Raw genomic sequence first — 25,053 nt, forward strand, 5'->3', positions numbered from 1 at the left:
AGAATAGCAAAATTAAAATGTGCCATAGGATCTCTTAGACAAAAATATTATCAATGATAATACTCAAGGGATGAGGTTCTGGTTTTGCTACTAAGTTGTGTCACCTTGGGCAAATTACTTAGTTCTCTGTATCTCAATTTCCTCACCTATAAAGTGAGGGCAGTAATAGCACTTATCATCTAAGTTTTGTGAAAATTAAATAAGATGCTGCACACAAAATGCTACCACAGTGCTGGCTTAGAGCAGGACCTCAAATTTGCCTTTAACAAGAACAACAAAAATTATATAGTTCTTAAAAATTTTCACTTTTTAAAAGACCTATTTTAGTTGTGCATTTATGATAAATCCTCATGGCAACCTGCTTTACAGGTTCATAATTAGTTTCAATAAATAGGTCACCATTAGTCCACTTGGGGTGGGGAGAGAAGCACTGTAAACACATTACCGCATGTACATGTATATACCTTAAAAATCAGTAGAAGGGAAACCAAATACTCCACTGTAATTTCAAATTCAAAGGAATTTTTCTCTTCTGTGGCACTGAAGTACAATCCTCATTAATTTCTCTAACAAAGTATACACTGCAGTCTTGTTCATCTTTGTGTCAAAAATGAATTAAACATAACTCTGAATAGTAATAAGTGCTGTAATGTTGTCTCCCTTTTTAATTTACAAGTGCCGTAGTCTTTAATGATATAGCATGCAACTCTTCCAGCCAATCCAAAGAGACAAAAAGATTCATTTTCCAGATCTATATGCAGTTACATATTTCCTTATATATCAGAATTTCATTACTGCTGAAACAGATAAAAAGGCAGCATACAGCAAAAGATCTTATGATCAATAATCAACGAGTCTAAGGATCTGGGTGAAATGCATAAAAATACATTACATTTCATAATATACAGCCTCATTACTGCTAAGAAGAATGCTGTCACCTTTTCAACAAAACACCCTCTTTTTAATAAAACAAAGAGTAAAAACACCAATAAAGCTCTATATCAGAAAAATGAAAGTACAAATCTATAATTAGAATGTCATTAAGTGATCTGAATTGACATGATAATGTAAAAAAAAAAAACCATCAAGTATGCAGTTTAGTAGTTATAGTAAATGCACACAGTGGCCAAATTTATATTCAGAAATTTCACACATAGATCTTTTAAATCAGTAGTATAGTTCCTAGCCAAAGTCCTTAAGACTTTATTTTCACAAATAAACCTATTTAGCAAAAAACATTATTTCTTGGATGAATTAACCCAACTGCAAATGAGTATACAATTAAACATCCTCACTGTTTTTTCTCTTTTCTCTTTCTCTGGTCTGTACTTCAAGTACAATACAATAGTCACTAGCCTGCCAAATTCACCAAGAAGCACACCAATGAGAATACAGAACTAACATTTATGTCTGTGAAAATATTTGACAGATATTAAGCAATTAAAGCTGTTTGGCCTTTAATGTTAAGATGTTTTTTTAAAATACAATCTGTAACATCCCAGTAACAAAGGTCTAACTCTTTTCCTCTCTTTAGTAAATTCTCACTAAATAAAATTGAAACAAAAAAATAAACCTTTCTGCCCCTCCCCACCTGCCCACGAGTACAGAAAACCACGATATTGGTACTGAAACAGTGAAGAAAGTGCCACATTCAAAATTAGATGGCATTCTCAAATAAAATCCATCTCAAATAATTGTACTACATCCTATACCAACTCGGAAGGTATTCCAGGTACTGTAAATGGTACTTCTTAGTTAATAAAAAGTCCATAAATCAGAAAAAAAATTTTTTTTGTCGCCCATTCAGGGCAGGCAAAAATGTATTATGCTGTGCACTAAATTAGGACTAAAATTACATTATGTGTTGAAGTGAAGGATAGAGTGGCAAAGTAAAAGTGATGTCTTTGTTATCCTCCCCAAAATAATGTTGCTGGCACTGGGATAGTCCATACAAAGGAATAAAGAATTACCCCAGGTCTGGACTCAGCACTGTTTGTACCAATCGCGGTCTAGCAGTGGTAGCACTGCTCCTTTTGTGGCAGGGTGAGACCCTTACAAAGAAGTGATTCTTTGGTTGAACCAACAGCAACCTAGACTCAACATGTAATAGGAAACACAATTTTTAAATAACTTGAATGAATTTGATTCCTGGTGGCAGTCAATGAAAATACCAAGAATAATTCATTAGTGTTATATAATATACACTACAGTAATTGCTTATAAACAATTTACATATTTTTGTACATTCTTTTTTTCTTCTTAAGATGACATTGAGCTAAATGTCTGAAACAATGCAAGTGTCTGAAAATATAAACTTCTATGCAGAAATACGTATCACATCTTTTACTTAGATAGGGAAGGAAAAATACATTATAAAAAGCAAACCCAAGTCACTTCCCTTAGGTTTCCTTTATATTTCTAGTGGAGTCAGTAAAGAAGCATTTGTTTCACGTCTCTATTGGTGGGACATTCTCAAAGGCAAGACGACCCAGACCCAGGCTCACTTTGTACCTGGAGCCTGTTATCCCCTCCTCCAGCTCAACACGGGCGTGCTGTCTGCACCCCAAAAAGTACAAGAGCTCCAAGATGCAGGGGCAACCAACCAACAGATGCAGCCAGCAGGAAATTCGTCGAATCACCGTCTAATGACACTCCAGAGCCAGCCGCATCCAGTCCCCCCGAAGGGCTCAAGGTGTCGCTAAGGGAGGAAGACGGGCGGGGGCGGGGGCGGGGGCGGGGGCGTCGGCCGGAGCCGAGCCGCGCAGGTGAGGCTGGGGCGCGGCGCGTCCCAAGACGCGGGAAGCAGAGGAGTGACGCACGGGGCGGTCACCTGTGGGGCCGGGGCCACGGCCGCGACCCCGCCCCAGGGAGCAGGGAGGACCGTGGCCGGAAGCGCCCGAGACACGCCGGAGAAGCGCCGCGGGGGCCCCTTCCGCCCGGCCTCGACTCACCGTCCACGGTTTTCTTCTTGAAGAGCGACGCCATGGTCAGGGGCCGCGCCCGGGCCGCCCGGCTCCGCCCGGTCCCGCCCGCGGCCGGGAGAGGACAGGAGGGAGGACTCGGGCCCGCAGACGGCCCGCTGCGGCGGCGGGGCGAGGGGCAGGCGGCGAGGGCAGGTCTCCGGGCAGGACCGCGGAGGGCGGGCGTCGCGAAGCCTCCCGCAGCCGAGGCGCCCGAGCTCAGGTGACCGGCAACTAAGACACTTTTCGGAGAAGTCACTTGTAGGCGGCGCCTGCGTATTAGGCGCGCGCGCCTGCGCACTGCGGCGCCCGAAGCCGCTGCCGCTGCCCTCACCCCGGCGCTGCCCGCCCTTCCCGCCGCGGCCGTGCGGTGCGGTGCGGCGCGGCGCGGCGCGGGCGGCGCGGGCTCGCCTCGGGGGGGGCGTGGCGGGCCGCGGCGGTGGGCAGGTGCCTGCGGGGCTCGTGGGGCTTGCTGGCCGAGGGAGCGTGCGCGAGCCCTTGCCTCCTTGGTGGCGGGAGGCTGCAGTGGGGGTCTCCGGCGCGGCGGGACAAGCGTGGGTCGTCCCGGAGCCAGCTGGTTTCCAACATCCCGTTGCTGGGTCAGGACTTTCCCAAGTTCGGGGCTGGCTGCGGCCGGGGCCCGGGGGCCGTGTCTCCGAAGTTCACGGGTCTCCCGCCCTGCCTGGTCGAGCCTCCCGCGCGCTGGCGGGTGCAGCCCCCCCCCCCCCCGGGGGTCCTGAGAGGCGTGCACCTGCCTCGCCCGGCCCGGGGCTCGACCGCCCGGCGTGCTCCTGGGAATCCTGTTCCTGGGCTCGGGGATGGCGGGAGGTAGGGAATAGGGAGCAACGTAATGCAACACTTTTTATTTACTGTTCTTGGCCGGAAATGTGAAAAACACAAACAAAAAACCCCACATCTTTGCATACGGATTTGAAGGTCTCTATTTCTTAAAATCTCTATTCCTTGTAATTGCTCGAGAAAAATTCATGAAGATACTGTGAAGCTATTACAATGCTATGTGACTGCATCTTGGTGCTTAATGTGTGTTGGGGGAGGAGCCCCTAAAGGAAAAGCGTAATAAATTATTTAAAGAATACTTGTGCGTATAAGCATAAATACGGAAAACACAGTCTTTGAATCAAGACCTTAAGTTCATTGTTTCACTCTGCGTGTATGTGTGTGTGTACGCACATCTCAGTAGAATATATTATTTCACTGTTTAGAATCGTAGTAATTTTGCTGCGAACTTCTCCCCTTCCAATCTACTAGTGCTTTAAGCCACACTGTCTTCCACGGGATAAAAATAGCAATAGCCTTTGTTTCACGTCATTTCTGCCAGGGGAAACACTGCAGTTATAGTGTCAATACTGTTAGTCACCTCTGGCTTTATGAATCATGTCTCAAAGATTTTTTGTGTTTGTAGGAGTCAGACTTTGCTTCCTCATTTTTTTTTCTCTCTCATATCAAAGTCCTCAGGGACACTGATAATCCTGCTGTTGTTGCTAAAATTTAGCTGAGACTGCTCATGAAAACTTTCTCAGAATGATATAATGATATGCAGATTATTCTAGATATTATGGGACAATGAGTAAGGAAACAAGAAAAACTAGAAATAAGAACTCTAGTCTCTGAACCCAAGACCTGGCCTTTCTGTGTAAACTATATGGCAAAAAGGCAGTTTACCCTGGCTGCCTGTTGTAATGAATGGTGTTGAGCTGTGCTTGAGTGCATGCGAGGCAATAAGCTGTTATGTGCGTAGTAATGGTACTCCTCCCTGCTGCAGTCACCCTTGTTTTATGACTCCTATACAGTCCCCCCCACTGACCCAATTGTAACAGTTGGGAAAAATGCCAAAATACTTAGCAGCAACCATATGGAAGACCCTCCAAAAGTGCACAGCAGGAGCTAAAGATAGGCTTGTTCATTACAATAAAGACAAAATAAAAATATGTAGTATTTAAACTCAGCACTCTAATAGCTTGATTCTCCCGTAGTTTGAAGCAGTCAGATATTAGCTGAAATGCACCAGACTGGTTGGCACTCATTCTAATTAGTTGGCGAACAAACTGTACTTGTACATGTTTCATATCTCACTCCTTATTTAAAGGGCATGCACACTTAAATATAGCTGAGAAGCTGAGACTTAGGACACCAAGGAGCCAAAAACTAGAATACATCAGTATTTTTCATTTGTTTAACACCATCATCATAAAACAAAGCACAAACAAAAAAAACCCACCATCATCACAAACACTGAATCAATAAGACGCCTATGTAAGCATGGTGGATAGAGAAAATATTTTGTTTTTTAAAAATATCATTAAGAAATGATGAACTCATATCCCATGGTCAAATAATTGTGACTCAATGCTCTTCTTCCAAATTGCTCAGATAGCATTTTTCTCTTACCTACCTTGCTATCAGGTTTTCCATCTTTTCTCATTCACTTGTTACAGTTCTGACACCAATTCTAGTATGTGTGTCTTTCTCCCCCCCCCCACACACACACCAAGCAATTCTCAGACACCATCTATGTATTCCATACATAATTCAACTAGACTTGCCACTCTCTACATGGAGTGGAGTGTCAGTTTCACTGGTCAAAGGTTCAGTTTAGAATTGTCCCCACTTCAGATGTCAATCACAAATCCAGGTTGTTACTTGTGATTCTGATGGACCAGTTGTAAACCAGAGATTTCCATATTGTACTTCTCTATCTCCCACCTTGGGTTTGATGAATTTGTTAGGTGGGCTCACAGAACTCAGAAACCCTGTTTCTTTTTTTATTTATTTATTTTTTTAATTTTTATTTATTTATGATAGGCACGCAGTGAGAGAGAGAGAGGCAGAGACACAGGCAGAGGGAGAAGCAGGCTCCATGCACCAGGAGCCCAACGTGGGATTCGATCCCAGGTCTCCAGGATCGCACCCTGGGCCAAAGGCAGGCGCCAAACCACTGCACCACCCAGGGATCCCAGAAACCCTGTTTCTTTACTAGATTGCTGGTTCATTGCAGAATATATAGAGGATACAAATTAACAGCCAGAAGGAAGAGATACTCAGGGCAAGATTCTGAATGCAGGAGTTTTTGTTCTCTTGGAGTTTGAGGCCCCAGCACCATGGCATATAGAGGCAGTCTGATTTCACCAACCTGGAAGCTCCCTCAACCCTGTCCTTTTAGGTTTTCATGGATGCTTCATTACTTTGCATGACTGATTAAATCACCAGCCAGTGGTGACTGAACTCCATCTTAGACACCTCTCCATTCCCCAGAGGTTGAAGGGCTGGCTCTGGACGTTCCAAGCCTTGAATCACATTATTGGTTCCCCTAGTGACTCTCATCCTTACGGGCTTTCTAAAAGCCACCTTATTAACATAAAGTCAAGTATGTTTGAAAAGGATGTCACAGCTATCAAGATACCTTATCACTTAGGAAATTCCAAGGGTTTTAGGAGCTCTGCCAAAAACAGGAACAAAGATCAAATATATATTTATTATAAACCACGATATCACATTTGTCCATCACATAGAAGCAGGTTTTGGCTCACGCTAAGAAGAAGGGCTCTTAAAACCAGAGCTATTCTAAAATGGGATGAGTTACGTTCCTTGTCATCAAGGAATTGTTCCATGAGGAGATTATTGTAGACAGGATTCCTTTAAAGAATCAAAGGCTTGAGTAGAAAGTTTCTAAGTTTTCTTTAAAATCTGGAATTTTATTTGAATAACATAGTGTCCAGGCCAAATATTTTGGTGTATGGTATTTCACACCCTACAGATAGTACTACCAAATCCTGTTGGCTTTACCTATAAAGTTATGATGAAGCCAAAAAGATGTAGTATTTCATCATTTTGAATCATCCTGATTAAGGTAAGCTTTAGGTCTCATCTGGATCATTACCACCTGTGCTATTTCCTTGCTTCTATCCTTACCTCATTCCACTTTCATCTCAACATTGTTGCAGGATTTCTTTTCCTTCTTCCTTCTGTGCCCGAGGTTCTTGGTCCCACCACTTGAAGAATGAAGAGGTAGACCAGACAGAGTGGTGGGCAGCAAAGTAAGGCTTATTGAGTGATAGTAAAACATAAAACAAAGTTTACTGAGTCATAGTAACCTTCACTGAGTAATAGACAAATCTCCCAAAGAGGGAGGAGACCCGAGAGGGTTGCCAATGGAATTTCTGTTTCTAAGGGCCTGTTGGAGGGCTGTTTTAATGTGAGTAACCTTCCCTGTGCCTGTCATCCAATTGAGTTTTTGTCTTCTACCTATCACATGGGAAAGGGTGGAGGGCTCTTTCCAGGGTGGTGCAATATCTTTTCAAGGGTGATTTCCTCTTAGGGATGGGGGCTCCTTGTCCCTTCCTGCCTTTCCTCTAACTGTCCTTCATCAATGACAGTGTTCCTGCTAAAATATGAATGAGCTCATGCTGTTCTGTTTCTCAAAAAGAGAACAACATACTCCCAATACTTATGCCTGGAACACACACATGGGTGCACACTCAAGGACACACACACACACACACACACACAATCTATTCTACAGACTAAATTTCCATTGTTTATTCATTAAATGTCCAAATTTTTACCATCCAGACCATCCAGGTTGCCTTCCTCATTATTTCCCCTCATTATGTGTCACACAGGTGGAACATAACTATTTAGATGTAATCTTAGAATTATACCATCCATTACTTCCCTAGTACTCTATACGGATTTTGACAACACTCCATTTGAGTGCATCAGCGTTTTTGGCTACGATTCTGTGAATTATATCAAACTTTTAGTCAAGTTAAACTTTAGCATTTTTTTAAAAAATGCGACTTCCTGCTTAGTCCTCCCCATCCTCTATTTGATGGATAATTTTAACCTAAAAACCTTTTAAAAACAAGACTTTTCATACATCACTAGAGACAGACATCTATTTGATGAAGGACAATGGAAGAAAGGTGGACAGGGACAGGGTTCCCCCCACCCAGAGGAAACCACCTTAAAAGGATTTTACACTACCCTGGAAGGGGCCCTCCATCCTTTTCCACACGAAAGATCAATGACAAAAAGCTGATTGGATGACAGGTGCTGGGAAGGTTAATTAGATTAAAGCAGCCCTCCAACAAAGCCCATAAAAAATCTAGACTAGGATATTTCCAATGGTAACCCTCTTGGGTCCCTTCCTTCTCTGGGAGCTTTGTACTCTATCATTAAATAAACTTTATTACCCCTCAATAAACCTTGCTTTGCTGCCTAGCACTCTGTATAGTGTAGCTCTTCATTCTTCAAAGCAGTGTGACCAAGAACCTCGGGCACCAAAGAAGAAATCCTGCAACATGATTCATCTTTGTATTTATTCACTTATACAAGCACGTTTGAGGCATTGTAGTTATCTCTGAATTCATTTATACTAAATAATCAAGATTTTAACTTTCAGTTTTAAGACCATTTTGAAGATTTTCGTAATTTTTAATGAGACAGACATTTCTGCTAAAATAAAGGTATATTATTCCTATTTTTCATTCACACTTTATCAGTTATAGCAACCATTAAGGTAAGAGAGATGAGTTCATACCTGAAGAAAAAATATTCATTCCATGTGATCAATGATATCTTTTCCAAGGATTAATAAAACATAATTTCATAACCTGTTTAAAATTGTTTTGTACAGTATTTCATAAAATAGTTTCCTCTTCTTTGAGCATCAGATATTTGCCATTCATTGGCTGTTTGTGTCTTAGGTTATAATTTGAATGGATGCCCTCTTCTAGTCTGTTGGCTCTTGAGGTGTATCCTGTCAAGGTGGAGAGTGCTGACACAAACTGCCTAGGTCTAATACCAGCTCTGCCACTTTCCAGCTAATTAGACCTGGGGCAAGTCACTGAATCTCTCCATGTCCATTTCATCTCTATAAAATTGGGATATCACCTTCAAATGACTGTTGAAAGAATAAAATAAGTTAATACATATAAAATTCCCCAACTGGGCATGGCACATAATAAGCACTAACAAGGTATTACTGTTCCCAACTTACCTTTACATGTTTTATCAAGAATCATCTCTTTACTTGGAAATTCACTTAGTTCTAGATGCTTTCATTCTGTCAGCTACCACTTCCCCGTTAGTCTATTTCTCTCTCCTTAATTTAGAAAAGAAATCTGGTTTTTCTTGTTCCTGGTTCTATTATTTTTATAGGAGTTGACTTGTATGTCTAACATTGGTTTTTATTATCTTTTTTTTTTTTTTTTTTTTTTTGAGAAAGAGAGAGAGGGAGGGGGCAAGGCAGGGGGAGAGGGAGGGAGAGTGGAATTGAGAGATTCTTAGGCAAACTCCATGCCCAGCATATGAACTCCAAATGAGGCTCCATTTCACAACCCTGAGATTATGACCTGAGCCAAATCCAGATTCGGGTGCTTGATGGACTGAGCCACCCTGGTACCCCATGTCTTTTATTATCTTAAGACGATTCATTACAGGTTTCTATGTATTGTTTTTTTCTCCTTGGCATCAGCTCCTAAGCTCCTTGAGTTCAGAAAGGATGTGTTGTTATTCTTCTTCAATGATTTTCCCTCTTGAAAGATACATAAATTTTTAAAACTTAACTCGATAACATCTTTATATGGCTATGTTTTAGTATTTTTAATGCCACATGACATATCTATTTAGTATATTTATATTGATTTGACATAATTTCAAGCCTCCCCAGATGTGAAGGGCATCCAACAGTATCCATCTCTGTAAATAATGTAGGTCTAGAGTTTCTAGTTCAAAATCAATAAATAATTCTGTCATAGCTCTAGGTAAGGATTTTGTGTGGATATCCTCTTTTTTGGTTTATACTTTGTTTTAAATGCCTTGGTTTAAATTTGGTCATACTGTAAGATATTTTATTATTTCATTCACTACCTTACACTGTATTTTGTTTTACATTCAATAATGCTACAATACAAAGTATGACTTTTTATAAACAAAATTATGACTAACATGTCAACTTACATAGCATTTAAAAATTCAGAGACATAGTATAGGACAGAAACAGTCATTGGAGAAGTCTAAAAATCTCATTTCTTTTTTTTTAAAAGACTTTATTTATTCATGAGAGACACACAGAGAGGCAGAGACACAGGCAGAGGGAGAAGCAGGCTCCCTGTGAAGAGCCTGATGCAGGACTCAATTCTGGGACCCCAGGATCACAACCTGAGCTGAAGGCAAACACTCAACCACTGAGCCACCCAGGTGTCCCAAAATCTTATTTCTATAAAAGGTAAAAAACCAACAGAAACGAAATGGCTTTTGAAAGACCAATAGCTAGTAAACTGTTGAGTCAGAATACGTGAGGACAGACTCTTTTAGTGTGTTTATGCTTCCTAGCCAACGAGGGTCTGTTTTTCAGTCCTCTTGTGACTGTGACTAGACAGGTTGTGTGTGCTCAGTGGGGCAGAAGAGCCAAGAGTGTGGACTATCAAAGGTTGCTACTTCCAGCATTTACTCACAGAGGAATACAAGAGTTGATAGGTAAGCTAACAGAAGGATCTCCTGTTTTACCTCCCATGCTAGCTCCCATCTCTTCTCAACATCCTCATATGGATGCCCCTCTCTCAACCTCTCCAAATCCAGAAGTTAGGCAGCACTTACTCTATTTGACTAAAGAACAACACTCAAATGAGATTATCTCAAACATATGGATAATTTTTGTTTTTAAAGACAAATAAAGTATGCAACATTGTCCTATGCTTCAGCATGTTCAGTATGTTTTAACATTAAAATGTGGATTTTTTCTATAATTTCTGAATCCATGCTTTATAGTTACAGAAATTCACCTCATTTCTCTCTTTGTCAAGTCTTGCTTTTAAAAATATATGTCATAAAGAATGAGTCAAACTAGTCAGACATTTAGTCAATGAAAAAGCTAAATGAGTACCCTAAATGTGTATGGCTGCACATCATTGGTTTTATAGTCTATGAGAGTTCATGTGTTATTTGGAATATGTAATAACATGATCCTTTTTGAAAAATAAAATAAACTTTGCCCTGAATTCCTCACAGTGTTAATAGTAGTTGCACATGAGTAAATCAAGACAGAATTTGTGCCCCCTGGCACAACGGAACATATGTATATATTTGCTCTTCAATCCAATAAGGACTCTAGAGTGCAGAAGTACTACCACACACAAAATAGAAAATAACTTCAATATATGCGTAATGGATTTGAATCTTCAATAAAGTAAACCTTAATAGCTATCTCACTTTCTATTTCAAATGAATAGAAATTAAGAGAGGCTCTGAATGTTAGATCTTGGTAAATTAAAAAAAAGATCTTGGTAAATTAGTAAGTATAAATAATTTACTAAAACAAAGGCATTGTGTTTTCTATACAGATAAGGTAGCCTTTTAATAAGGCCCATTTCAAGCTACATTTAAATGGTCTTCTCATCATTGTTTTGTTCAGTCTTGTAACAAACACTTATAGAGCAGCTACTATAGAAAATATGTAATACTTGTTAGTAACTCTGAGGGATGTGAAAAGGAAGTAGATATGAATTTTGTTCTAAAGAAGTTAAAAGTCCAGTAAAGATATTAAAGATACATCAAGAATTAGATGACAAGGAAGAATATGTGGTTGTAAAACTTAGGAACACTAACAAAACTATGCAATTAATTGAATTTATAACTATAAATTTGATGTTTGGAAATCATTCAGATAGATGGACTATAATTAATGTATTGAATTTAGAATTTGTCTTCATTTTAAAAATAAATTAAATATATATTTTCTTTTAAATTTGTTTCTCTTACATTCAAGGAGATGATTCAGAAGTTCAAAGATGCCTAAGAGCAGATGAAACATTAAAGCAATTTTGAAAATAATTTTAGACATTCTTGATGCAAAGAAATATAATAAAGTCCAAAGGCAGAAGTCTGAAATTGTTGGTAGACATAATATCAATGATAAATAATACTTGAATGTATACAGTGTTCAGACTCCTAGAGAATACTGTATTGTATTTATATGGTTTAGTAGGAAGATTGCTTATCTTCACCCTCTCACTTCTACTGGAATTGTGAGAATTATAATTTAGGCTACAAGACAATTATAATTATAGACTACAAGAATTATAATTTAGGCTACCATTTCAAAACAGAAAATAAACATTAAAATTTTAATATTACATTTGTATTATAAAATTTTCAGATAATCATTCATAAACAAAGACCTGGACATTGTTTGTTGGAATCTTCTTGTTAATATGTATTTATACCCAGTTTTGGGATTACTTTCTATCAGAGACTAACTTTTACATGGTTCTTATGATCACATAATCAATAATCATATTTAGTAATGGCCTACTCTAGGTACAGCCCAAAGAGATATAGAGAAGTATTAAGATAGGGTCTTTGCCAGGATGCCTGGGTGGCTCAGTGGTTGAGCATCTGCCTTCAGCTCAGGGCGTGTGATCCTGGAGTCCCAGGATTGAGTCCCACATCGGGCTCCCTGTGTGGAGCCTGCTTCTCCCTCTGCCTGTGTCTCTGCCTCTCTCTCTGCGTCTCTCATGAATAAATAAATAAAACACATTTTTTTAAGAAGATAGGATCTCTGACTAAGAAAGAATAATCTATTTTGAATGATGACAACCAACCCTACAAGCAAATGACTTGTAGTAGGAGCATTAAATTTGTAGTTCACAAGAGCAAGTTGATCAGTCACATCAGAACAGACTGCAGGGCAGCCCGGTGGCGCAGCGGTTTAGCGCCGCCTGTATAGCCCAGGGCGTGATCCTGGAGACTCTTGAATCGAGTCCCACATCAGGCTCTCTGCGTGGTGCCTGCTTCTCCCTCTGGCTCTCTCTCTCTTTCTCTCTGTGCCTCTATGAATTAAAAAATTAAAAAAAAAAAAAGACTATAGATTACAAGAGTTTTTATGACAATAGTTGTTGCCTCTGGAGGTGTAGAGTCTCAGGTACAATTCGGAGATTAACTATTTTCTCCTGGTCTCTCTACTGAATGTCCACCTTTTTGTTTTACTACCAGAAGGATGTGGTATGAGTTTGCTATTGTTGCTGTCACAAATTACCACAAATTTAGTTGTTTAAAACAACTCAATTGTATTATTTTACTCTTATGGAGGCAAGAAGTCCAAAATTATCACACTGGACTAAAATCAAAGTTTTATCAGACTGTGTTCCTTCTGGAAGCTTGAAGGGCAAATCTGCTTTCTGCCTTTCCGATTTTTAATTTTTTTAATTTTTTAAAAATTTTTCTTCTTTTTTGCCTTTCCAATTTTTAGAGCTGCCTGAATTCTTTGGCTTCTTGTACCTTCCTCCATCTTCAAATCCAGCAATGTCATATCTTTAAATCTGTCTCTGTCTCTGACTCTTCTGCCCTTTATCCACATTTAAGGTTACTTGTAATTACATTGAGCCTACCCAGATATTCCAACATTGCCTCCTTATTTTAAAATCAGTTGACTAGCAACTATAATTCCGTCTGCAATTTTAATTCCTATTTGCCATTTAACATAACACTTTCACAGGTACCAGGTTTTGGGATGTGGATATCTTGAAGGGAAAGCATTCTACCTGCCACAGGTGAGACTAATTTTTAAATAAAGTGTGAATTATTGGTTCTGCATAACATTCTTTGGGCTCTTTTAGTTGTACAGTTTTTTCAATGGTACCTGACACCTCCCATATCATTATAAAAAGCACTGTTGAGCTTACTGACATGCATATGCTATTCTTTGCTACTTCTGTGCCATGGTTAGATGCGTACAAAATGGTCATCTATATAGCCTTCATTGGGCAGGAGTATTTTTGATGCTTTCTCATATCAGCCCTAACAGATTTTTAGAAAAGGGAGTAAAAGATATTTGGGTATATCCTGACATGAAATTTTCCATTAAAACAAACTTGGTTTAATACTTTGTTCTAAAGTCTCTGCTTCTTGGGGCGCCTGGGTGGCTCAGCAGTTGAGCATCTACCTTCAGCTCAGGGCGTGATCCTGGAGTTCCAGGATGGAGTCCCACATTGGGCTCCCTGCATGGAGCCTGCTTTTCTCTCTGCCTGTGTCTCTGCCTCTCTCTGTGTATCTCTCATGAATAAATAAATAAATAAAATCTTTAAAAAAATAAAAATAAAAATAAATTCTCTGCCCTAGGGACATATATAGTACATTAGTATTTAATCAAACTTTTCTTTAATTGATATTTAATTTTGGACTCGAGCTGCATCCATAGCATTGACTACCAACATATTTAAATGTTTAAGTAATGGACTGCTTTTTTAAATCTTTCATATATACCTAGCTCATAAAGGTCCAATAAATATTTGTTCTATTGAGTCAACAATTTTCTTTTTTTCTAGGTCAACAATTTTCAATTGTCAACAATTTTCAATCAAAATTTAACATACAATGAAATATGTCTCAAAAATGCATATTTAAATATATCACTCAATTTTATTGAAAATTTTTTTTGAATTTTTTATTGAAATTTTATTGAAAGACAAACCAGTCTAGCTCAATAACTTTATTCAGTTACTAACAATGAACTTTATTCATTTCTTCACTTGTTCATTGACTTATGCTAAAATTTTAGAGGTGAAAGAGATGTATAGATAGGTCATCTATTATAAGATCTTCATTTTGCAAATAAATATATCAGGGACCCATAGCAAAGAATTTCTGAACCTCACTGTTGGCCAGTGAGAGATTTATAGCTAGAAACCCAGATGACCCAACTCTTAAGCCAATGCGTGACCTGTCTCACAGATCTGTCTTAGTAAAAAAGACACAAGAACAGAGAAGATCCTGGGAGGCAATATGAGAAATCTGCAGTTGTTGGTACATTTAAACATCTTAATTTATGAGGAAATGACAGGATGTTCCACCCAACATCAGTGCCCAGAATATAATTCATGTAGTTCATTAAGGCCGGTTGTGTAGATATGAGGGGCCAGACCTTTGGATAAACTTCGCATTCTCCTTGGTACATTTGAGCTAGGATTTTTTTCTTTCAACAAATAATTTCTGCCATTCAATATGTAGATTCAGGAGAATACTCATTAATATTTTTATAAAGATATTCTAATTTTAATGAAGACAAAATTATTCTAGGTCAGAAGCATATATGGGCAGAGATGAGATTAGTCCCTAAAAGGAATGATGCAGAAATGGGATTGGGATTATGGAGATGGGAATTCTTAAAGCCCTATCCACAATCTGCTAAGGAAATTTGAAAGTGGTGGAGGCAATTCTCATGAACAAGTCAGGATGTACACATATACTCACCATTTAATTTCTTTCTTTCTTTTTTTTTTTTTATTTTTATTTATGATAGTCATAGTCACAGAGAGAGAGAGAGAGGCAGAGACACAGGCAGAGGGAGAAGCAGGCTCCATGCACCGGGAGCCCGACGTGGGATTCGATCCCGGGTCTCCAGGATCGCGCCCTGGGCCAAAGGCAAGCGCCAAACCGCTGCGCCACCCAGGGATCCCTCACCATTTAATTTCTAAGCCATCAAAAGCCATTCTTAATTCTCCCAGTTTTCTCAAACCCGGCCTAAGGTTATGCTTGTTGGGGCAGTGAGGTAAAGATTGAGAGACAGTGCTAGCATTTCCATGGGACACATATTCTGCATTGTAGAAGCTAAAAGCACAAAAATAAAATGGGCTTACATTTTAACCCAAAATTACAAAGATTTAGCATATTTTAGGATATGTTTTTACACTAAAAAATAAATTACAAAAGGTTTTATGTCAAGAGAATGCCTAATGACAAGCTAGACTTTTCCAAAATAGAATCAGAAATATTGGTCAATTACATTATATGAATACAAATATAAATTCTGGCTAATAATATCTGACATTATAAGAGATGGCAGCTTTCTTGTTTTTGTTTTTTTACATTTTGCCTATAATCCATTACTTAGTAAAGCAGATCTAAGCAAGGGGTTGTGTTACCAAAGGAGGTTGGAGACTCTCTCCTTGGGGGTCATAAATATAGTTTTCCATCTGCTGGAGACTGTTTAGGTGAAACATGCCTGAAGTCAGGGGCTGGATCAGATGATCTCTGGGGGTCTCTTCCAGCCTTTTGAGTCTTTGCGAGAAATTTCTAATCAGCATGTTAATGAGTACTTTAAATTTGTATTCTGGTTTCCTTGAAGATAATTACCAGAAAGACTAAGCAGAGAGCATTTCTAAATACCCGTTTAAAAGAAGAAGGAAGAAAGAAAGAAGGGAGGAAAAAAAACCCCCACAGTATTCCATTTAAAAAGAAAAAAAAAAGAGCTAATACATGTGACCCACTTGATATCAAAAAGGCAATTACCTGAGAAGGTAATATGGTTCAGTGGTCTTGGTAACGTCTGAAAAAAGTCCAAAGCTATTGGATCTTTTCCCTGTTCTTACAATGTCTTGCTGTGTGACACAGAGCAAGTCACTTGACCTTAGTTTCTTCATCTGAAAACACAAGAGCCCAGAAGTTGTGCTTGATTACCTGACTAATATCAAGCTACAGGAATTAAATGAAGAATGGAATTTCATTTTGGGTTTCATCACTGCTGTGGTGATGACAGATGGGAATCCTATGAATGAGGTTAGCCCCTGCGCTTCATTAACTGACAGAAAAAATGTCTGAATGACATGGAAGCTAAACTCTGGGAACCCTGGAAGAGATCTTAATTTAGATATTATATGGATGATACAACTGGCAAAGATTTATTTTTATTTCAGTATTATGGAAAATCAATTGTGATATTATCCTGTGTTTGATTAATCCAGTTACTTCAGAATTGGCCCTGGGAAAAACATGTACTAAGTTAGGCCAATGTGTCTTCTTCCTGAACTTATTTTTTAAAGAGGAAAAAACCCTTCTTACTAACATGGACATAGAGCTTCTTTATAAGAACAAAAGTATGTCCGTCCAAATTATTTTTCTCCTTCCGTCCTTTCTTTCTTCACCTATAGTAAGATAAATTTAATCTGAATTTTTATAGTTTTTGTCACAAAATGTGATTTTTTCTGGGTGACTAAGCTGGCATTTTCTAAACGTGGCACATTGGGTTAAATGCTTAGCCCCATGCTATTTTCAACAACACATTTTTTTTTTCTCCATCAGAGATCATTGCTTGATAATAGACATACCCTAAACAAGAATTAAGCAACCTTATGTTTTGACACACTCTTTAGAAAAGACAAATATCAAACTAAAAAAAAAAAAAACACTAAGATGATATAAAGATTAATTAATGCTATGTTTGTGACCAAGTTTGGAAAACTGTAACATCTATACCAGATTAGAGATATCTGAATGCTACTAATAACCATTATCTATATTTCAATACACTATATTTCCATTTAAAGTGAACAAGTAGTTGGCATTTTGTTAGAGATTACAATAATATGCAGCCTTTTGTTCACAAACACTGAAGAGAGGGCAGGGCTATCACTGGAAATATGGCTCTATGTAAAGGTTTGGGGAATCATAAATTCTGATTCTCACTCTGCCATTCAGCTTTTAGATGGCATAATACCTTAGTCCCACCATCTGTACAGTATGAATAATCATATTTCGCTAACTCACAGGTGTGTTGTAAAGAATAGACAATAAAAAGTAACTCTGAACATACAATCAGTCTCAGAGCTCTGATAATAAGGAAAACAAATGGTTAAGAGATACAAAACAAATGGGTTGAACTTTATAATAAAATTCTGAGACTCACATTTAACTTCAATTAAAAAATTGTTTTCTAATGATGCTTACACACCAAAATTTTCATACAACTTAACTTTATTCACAAAATGTACATGATTTGGACTTTGGCATAAAATTCCAAATGAAGTAAAATTCCAAAGTCCAAATCATGTACATTTTGTGAATAAAAGTTTCATTCCAAAGTCTTTAAGTGACAATAAAGGAGAAAACACATCCTCAACTTATTTTTGTATCTTCTGTTGAGGGATCAGGTCGTGGTAGATTCTCACTATGGGTCTATACCGTATTTAATACTATATTACACCTTTTTAAAAAAGACTTTATTTATTCATGAGAGACAGAGAGAGGCAGAGACCCAGGCAGAAGGAGAAGCAGGCTCCCCGCAGGGAGCCCAATGTGGGACTTGATCCCAGGACCCCGGGATCACACCCTGAGTTGAAGGTGTCCCTTAAATTGACTTATACCTTTAATGAAGGATTGAACAGTATACTTTATCAAAAGAGCAGGGACTACGGCAACTGTTAAAAGAGTTGAAGGAACACCTTTTCCTCCAGGTATTGACATTTATTAGCACACAAAGGTAAAATGCCCAGGAAGCCTTTGTGTCTGTTTCTTTTAAAGTTTGGATTCCAAGGATACCAAATCTGTATGCCCATTTGGTCAGATGTCTAACCCCAGATATTCAGAGTACACATATGACACATATGGTCACTAAGCTCCCACGTTTGCTTATTGATGGTCTATTCCCAAATATAGGAGAAATAATTGTAAACCGAGAAATCACCCTGGCTGGTGACTTTTAAAAGCATGTTACTCAAACTGAGGGTTATCAAAGAGGACGTGATCAGAGGGATAGGTTAAATAGGTGGTGGGGATTGAGGAGGGCACTTGTGATGAACACAGGGCATTTATCGTGTGGAAGTGTTGAATCACTATATTGTACAGCTGAAACTAATATTACACTGTATGTTAAGTAGCTTGAATTTCCTACCATCTACAACCTAATAAACAACTTTTGTCTTGACTGCTTTACCCTCTGTGGAAGAAAATCAGGGTTAAGACAGGCAGAGATGGAAGTTGCATGGTTCTAAATTCCTTTCTTTTTATGACTTTCTGGGAGGATTTCACCCTCAACGTTACACTTTCCTTTAGTAACTTCCCTTAGCTTTTTCCTTTTATGAAATCTGAGCTTCTTAAAAGAAAAAATGAGATAAGCAGCACAAATGAATATGTTGAAGAACCCTGCTTCAAGTGTGAGGAAAGCCAGAAGAGGATGTCAAGTGTGGGTAGTCAACAATTGTGAAAATTGTGTACAGTGAGTGAGAAGCATGGGTCAGACACAAAGACCATTTTATTCTGTGATTATCATTGGTGAATTGTGGTTTCATTAGTGTAGTGCAGAAGGTCAAAATACTGTGCGGTAAAGAGCAAATAATGGTGAGAAAAAGTGAAGTCAGCTAGTATAAAATATACTTCAATTTTGAGAGTTCTCTAATGTAGGAAGTGAAGCCATCTATTTTTTTTTTAATTTATTTTTTATTGGTGTTCAATTTACTAACATACAGAATAACCCCCAGTGCCCGTCACCCATTCACTCCCACCCCCTGCCCTCCTCCCCTTCTACCACCCCTAGTTCGTTTCCCAGAGTTAGCAGTCTTTACGTTCTGTCTCCCTTTCTGATATTTCCCACACATTTCTTCTCCCTTCCCTTATATTCCCTTTCACTATTATTTATATTCCCCAAATGAATGAGAACATACAATGTTTGTCCTTCTCCGACTGACTTACTTCACTCAGCATAATACCCTCCAGGAAGCCATCTATTGAGAAAGAAATACATGGGTAGAATTGTGAAGTTTTGGAAGAGTCACTATGCTAAATTCCCTTGGAATCAACAATATTTTGTTGTTTATAAGGAATAATTTTTCCCCTAACATTTTAACAGCTGATGGCAACTTAAAATCATTGCTGGCTCAGTCTTGAGGTAACTGCTATTTCCAGCACATACGGGAACTCGATCATGGCTATTCATATTGTCACTTAAATTGAGTTATGTGCATTGCTGAAAATGTCATCTAAAAGATTACTTACTTTGTGATTCAGTTTTGAAACAGTAAGTTATTTTGTACTCAGAAAGGCATGTACCCAGAGCAGTGGGGCATGAATTAGATATTAATGAAGCAAATATTCATGGGGATGGGGAATGAACACAATTCTCTAGATTTCTTGTAAAGAACAATAGAAAACTTTAATGAGATCCAAGAATATATGATACATATATTTATTACTGAGTTGTTTGTAAAAAGATTGGCCATCACACACCAAGCAATGCAACTGAAAGAAAGGAAAATTGCCATATACCTCAAAACAGATGAATCAGCTTTTAAATCAATGAGAATTTGGTGTGACCAATTCAGTTATAATACAGGATATCCACTGGTCAGAAATTTTCAGGTAAATGAATAGTAGCACTTTTACTTCCAGCAGCTGAAGCACTTTTACTTCTTTCAGCTGAATAAAACTGAATAAATATATGGGTTTATGTAGAATAAATATATATTTAACCAAATAGGATAAGCCGATGAATCCTAGAGCACTAAATAAAGATTAGGAGCATGGATGATGAAAGGCGATGCATATAATTGCCAATGGCCAAATGTCTCCTCCATGTTAAACTTTAACCTCAAACTATTTCTGAATATCTCAGAATATCTCCTCAAAAATGTTACTCTGTATTTGCATACACTTGCATGGGTACACACATGTGCGTGCACACACACACACACACAGATGGTTGGTGAATGGCTAAGCTGGTAAATGAGATAAATGTTTTCTGAGAGAGATAGCTAGAAAGCTTTCTTCACAAGTATTAATATTTTACTTCTGGATTTTAGTTTGTTAGTGGACATGTACCAGGCTAGTTTAAATATAAGCTTATCCAAACTATAATGTCTTTTTTTTAAAGATTTATTTATTTATTTATTTATTTATTTATTTATTTATTTATTTATTTTAGACATAGAGAGAGAGAGAGAGAGAGGCAGAGACACAGGAGGAGGGAGAAGCAGGCTCCATGCCGGGAGCCTGACGTGGGACTGATCCCGGGACTCCAGGATCACGCCCTGGGCCAAAGGCAGGAGCTAAACCGAGGAGCCACCCAGGGATCCCCAAACTATAATGTCTTAATCATTATTGCTGGCAACGTGAATGAACAACTGCAACCTCGTGATTTTCAATCAACCAGCCATTTAATTGCTATCTGAAGTAGGGCATTGGTCCTTGTTTCTGAAAGAAAACTTTCTATTCACACATTGTAGTAAGATTGATAAAGTGTCAGATATCAAAAACTGTCAAATGGAAGTCAAGAGTCTAGATGAAAAAAAATTTTTAGATGAAAATTTTGAAGAAAATAGTGAAGATGTAAGAAATAACTATGCATCGGGGTGCCTGGGTGGCTCAGTTGGTTAAGTGACTTTTGATTTTGGCTCAGGTCATGATCTCAGGGTCATGAGATGGAGTCCTGCATTGGGCTCTGTGCTCAACAGGGAGTCTCTATGAGATTTTCTCTCCCTTTCCCTCTGCTTCTCCTCCAACACGTCAACATGTTCTCTCTCTCTCAAATAAATTAATAAAATCTTTAAAAATAAAGGAAAGAAAGAACTGTGCATCCACAGAAGAGCAGCACGGAGAATAACAGTTAGTGTGAAACATGCTCATTGATGACTGAGCCAAAAAGAGATTCAGAAGAGTGAATCTGAATTCTGAAAGTGAATACACTTTAGGAATTCCATAAGCAATTGGAATTGAGACTCAGAAAAGTTATTTAACTTGCCTGAAGAAATACAGTTTGCTTATAGATTACATTTTAAAACTTTTGTATATCCAACTAAGCCTAAAATAGCTCTTTCAATAACTACATAATTTTTGAAAATGTAAGTTTTAAGAAAATATTATATTATAGTTTAATTGGCAGAGTTGTCTCTTCTCAACTGCAAATAATGACATTTGTAAGAATTGATGGCATGTCAAATAAAGTACTGTAACAGAAATTTTTGTGATGTTATTTGCCACTTTTCTTTCTATATACTCTCTCTCTCATTGATTTGTGTAGCCCATAATAAGTAGCAAATGTGTTTTAGGAATTCCACTAAACACTAAGGATAAAAAGGCTAATGAGGCTAATGATTAATGTGTTCACAGTCTAGCTGGGGAGAAAAATAGAAATAAATAATTATACTTGGGGTGATATGTCCTGTAGTAAAGATGAATAGAATAGATGTATACATTAATGATGTAGATGAATAGAATGGATAGATGAATAGAATAAAATAGAATAGATGTATACATTAATGATATTCTTGGAGTGCCTATGAGAGTCACTGCCTCTCTGCCTGGGAGATTTTGAGAAAATGTAACAGAAAAGAGATTAGAGATTAAGTCATGAAAAAGAGTTTGTTAGACTAGAAAAGAACATATTTTGAGCAGAGAAAACAATATATGCAAAGGCTCTGTGGTAGTGAAGGGCCTGGAATAGTCAACAAATAGAATGAAGAAAAGAATCACAGAAACACTAGCAGCAGAGGAACTTACTGCGGTAAATTGGAACCAGGTTTTGAAATATCCTCTTTGTAGTAAGGGGAAACTCTAGAGAATTTTTCCCAGCTTTTGATTTTTAAATTTCTTTTTATTGTGGTAAAATACACGTAACGAAAATTATATCATTTTAACCATTTTTAAGTGTATGGTTCAGGGCACCTGGGTGGCTCAGTGGTTGAGCATCTGCCTTCCGCTCAGGGTATGATCCTGAAGTCCCAGGATCGAGTCCCGCATTGGGTTCCCTGCATGAAGCCTGCTTCTCCCTCTGCCTGTGTCTCTTCCTCTCTCTCTCTCTCTCTCTGTCTCTCATGAATAAATAAAATCTTTTTAAAAAAGTGTACAGTTCAGTACTATTAGGTACATTTTACATGGTGGTTGACATTTTACATGCTGACATTTGATTTTTAGAGATAATTTTGTGGTGAATAAACTGGAATGCAAAGCCACTGGATAAAAAAAAAAAAAACATTTCAAATGAGGTATGGTAGGACTAAAGTTAGAAGTGGAGACTACTAGAGGGAGACAATTAAAATAAAGTTTGTAGGAAGAGGGTAACTTGAGGAGAATACAAATAAGTTCCATTTGTAGACATGTTATTTGGATATGTATGAGACATCTGTGGGAAGCCATTCAGTACACAATTGGAAATACAGTTTCACAGCTCAGGGAAGATGTGGAACTAGAGTCATTAGCCTTGTTGAAGTGAATTATCTTAAGGGATCTGCAAAAAATGAAGGAAATAAAATCATCTTTGATGAGACTCAGTATTTAAGAGCTCACTAAGAATATGAAGTCAATAAGGGACACCATGTTGGAACAGCAAAGAACTAATAAAGACATCATAAACATTAAATAAGGAGGGCTGCCTGGGTGGCTCAGTCAGGTAAGTAGCTGACTCTAGATTTTGGCTCAGGTAGTGATTTCAGGGTCATAATCTCAGGGTTGTGAGTTTGAGTTCCACATCAGCCTCTCTGCTTGGCGGGGAGTCTGCTTGAGGACTTTTTCTCCCTCCACCCCTGCCCCTGCTTGCTCTCTTTCTCAAAATCTCTCTCTCTCAAATAAATAATAAATAAATATTTTTAAAAAATCATCTAAGGAAAGTATTTCAAGTGGTAAGAGCATCTAACAAGTATCAAATATTAATATTCAAAGAGAATAAAGCTTTTAAAATAGCTCATTGGATTTGATAATTAAGAGGTCATTGATGACTCCAGCAAAGGTAATTTTTTTTAAAGATTTTATTTATTTATTCATGAGAGACACAGAGAGAGAGAGAGAGAGGCAGAGGGAGAAGCAAGCTCCAGGCAGGGAGCCTGACGTCCAACTCAATCCCGGGTCTCCAGGATCTCACCCTGGGTTGAAGGCGGCGCTAAACCATTGAGCCACCCAGGCTGCCAGCAACGGGAATTCTATAGAATTGTTGGGGATGAGGTTAGGAGCACAAGTGAATTATAGTGGGCTGAAGAACGATAGCAGAAAAAATAGGAGTAAACATATGAAAGAATAAGAATGGTGATAATATATTTAAGGAACACTTATACAATGCCAGGCATTGTCCAAATGTTAAATGATATTATGCCATTCAATTCCCTTACTAGTTTTTTCACAATAGGTATCAAAATTTTATAGGCGTAGAAGAGTTATATAACTTGCCCTAGACATAAGCTTTCTATAGCTTCCTATAAATACTAAAGCCAGCTTTACACTAGTCTATAGGCCATTGACAAAGAGTAAATGGAAACTTAGAATATTTGCAAAAGTAAGTACAAAGTATTCTTTCAAGTCATTTGACCACAAATGGAGGGAAGGAGATAAATCAGTAACTGCTGCAGGAGGTAATAATATTGAGGCAAGTTTTGGGTTTTCTTGTCTGTTTTCTTTTGGAGGGATGGTAGGAGGCAGAGTTGTTCTTAGAGCAAAGACAAACTATTTTAATTAGATAACCAAAATAGAGTTTTGATAATGCAATAGAGAAAGAGAATAATTAGTGAAATGAGAGCCCAAAGAAGAAAAGAAAAGAAAATTTTCAGTTTATGGGTCAAAGCTTTCTTTCTCAGAGATAAATCTGAACTCAGAGACAGAAGAAAGAGAGAAGAATGTGTGGCATTAAATAGATAACTGAATATGGTAGAGAAATTATAGAGTTTTTCCCTGATATTCATTTTTTCTAATCATGGAATATTACTGGAGATTTAAAGAGTATAGTAAATATTTACAGAGTATACTAAATATAATGATGTCTCAAAGAATTTGAAAAGAATCTCTTTGAATTCTTTGAATGTTATAATTCTATTGAATTATAATAGTATGCAGATTAATGGTGGTATTTAAAGTAGAAACTATTACTTTGTGTGAATAACAATAGACATTGTTATGTGATTCACCTTTCCCTGTGTGTGAGGCATTGATAATAAAAGAGAATAAGAGATGGTGCTCATATTGATCCATGGACAGTGATTGGCTCTGAGAGTGTACTAGAGAAGATGAGAAAGGTACAGAAATCAGGGAAGCGGTGAAAATATTATTATGGGAAAAGTCAGTACAGGATTGCTAAACAGGGTGGGGTTAATTACAGAATTGCTGGTTGGGATCAAAGAAGAAATGTGGTGTAGAGAAATAGACTCAGAGATAAGAAGTAAGCAGTGGTTGTTTGAGAATACTGGAATTTCAGAATTTAAGCTTTCAGAAGTACTCCTGAAGGTTGACTAGTTTGATGGTCATCTTAAAAGGATTTTGCTAAAGAAGGAGGAATGAGAGATCCCCACATTAAAATCATATCTGGAAAAAGTAATTTCAAAGTAAA

General features: G+C 38.0%; 1 protein-coding gene across 1 annotated transcript in view; it reads right to left on the reverse strand.

Annotated features, from left to right (window-relative positions):
- Positions 1-3,270, reverse strand: part of CHMP2B (charged multivesicular body protein 2B) — a 28,341-nt gene extending 25,071 nt beyond the window's left edge. Inside the window, exon 1 of the mRNA XM_038581183.1 lies at positions 2,952-3,270. Coding sequence (XP_038437111.1) covers positions 2,952-2,985 — 34 coding nt within the window. The 5' untranslated portion in view covers positions 2,986-3,270. The remainder of the gene's footprint in view (positions 1-2,951) is intronic.
- Between the last annotated feature and the right edge of the window lie 21,783 nt (positions 3,271-25,053).

Source organism: Canis lupus, chromosome 31 (genome assembly GCF_011100685.1).
Source record: "Canis lupus familiaris isolate Mischka breed German Shepherd chromosome 31, alternate assembly UU_Cfam_GSD_1.0, whole genome shotgun sequence".
In the NCBI taxonomy this organism is placed as follows: Eukaryota; Metazoa; Chordata; class Mammalia; order Carnivora; family Canidae; genus Canis; species Canis lupus.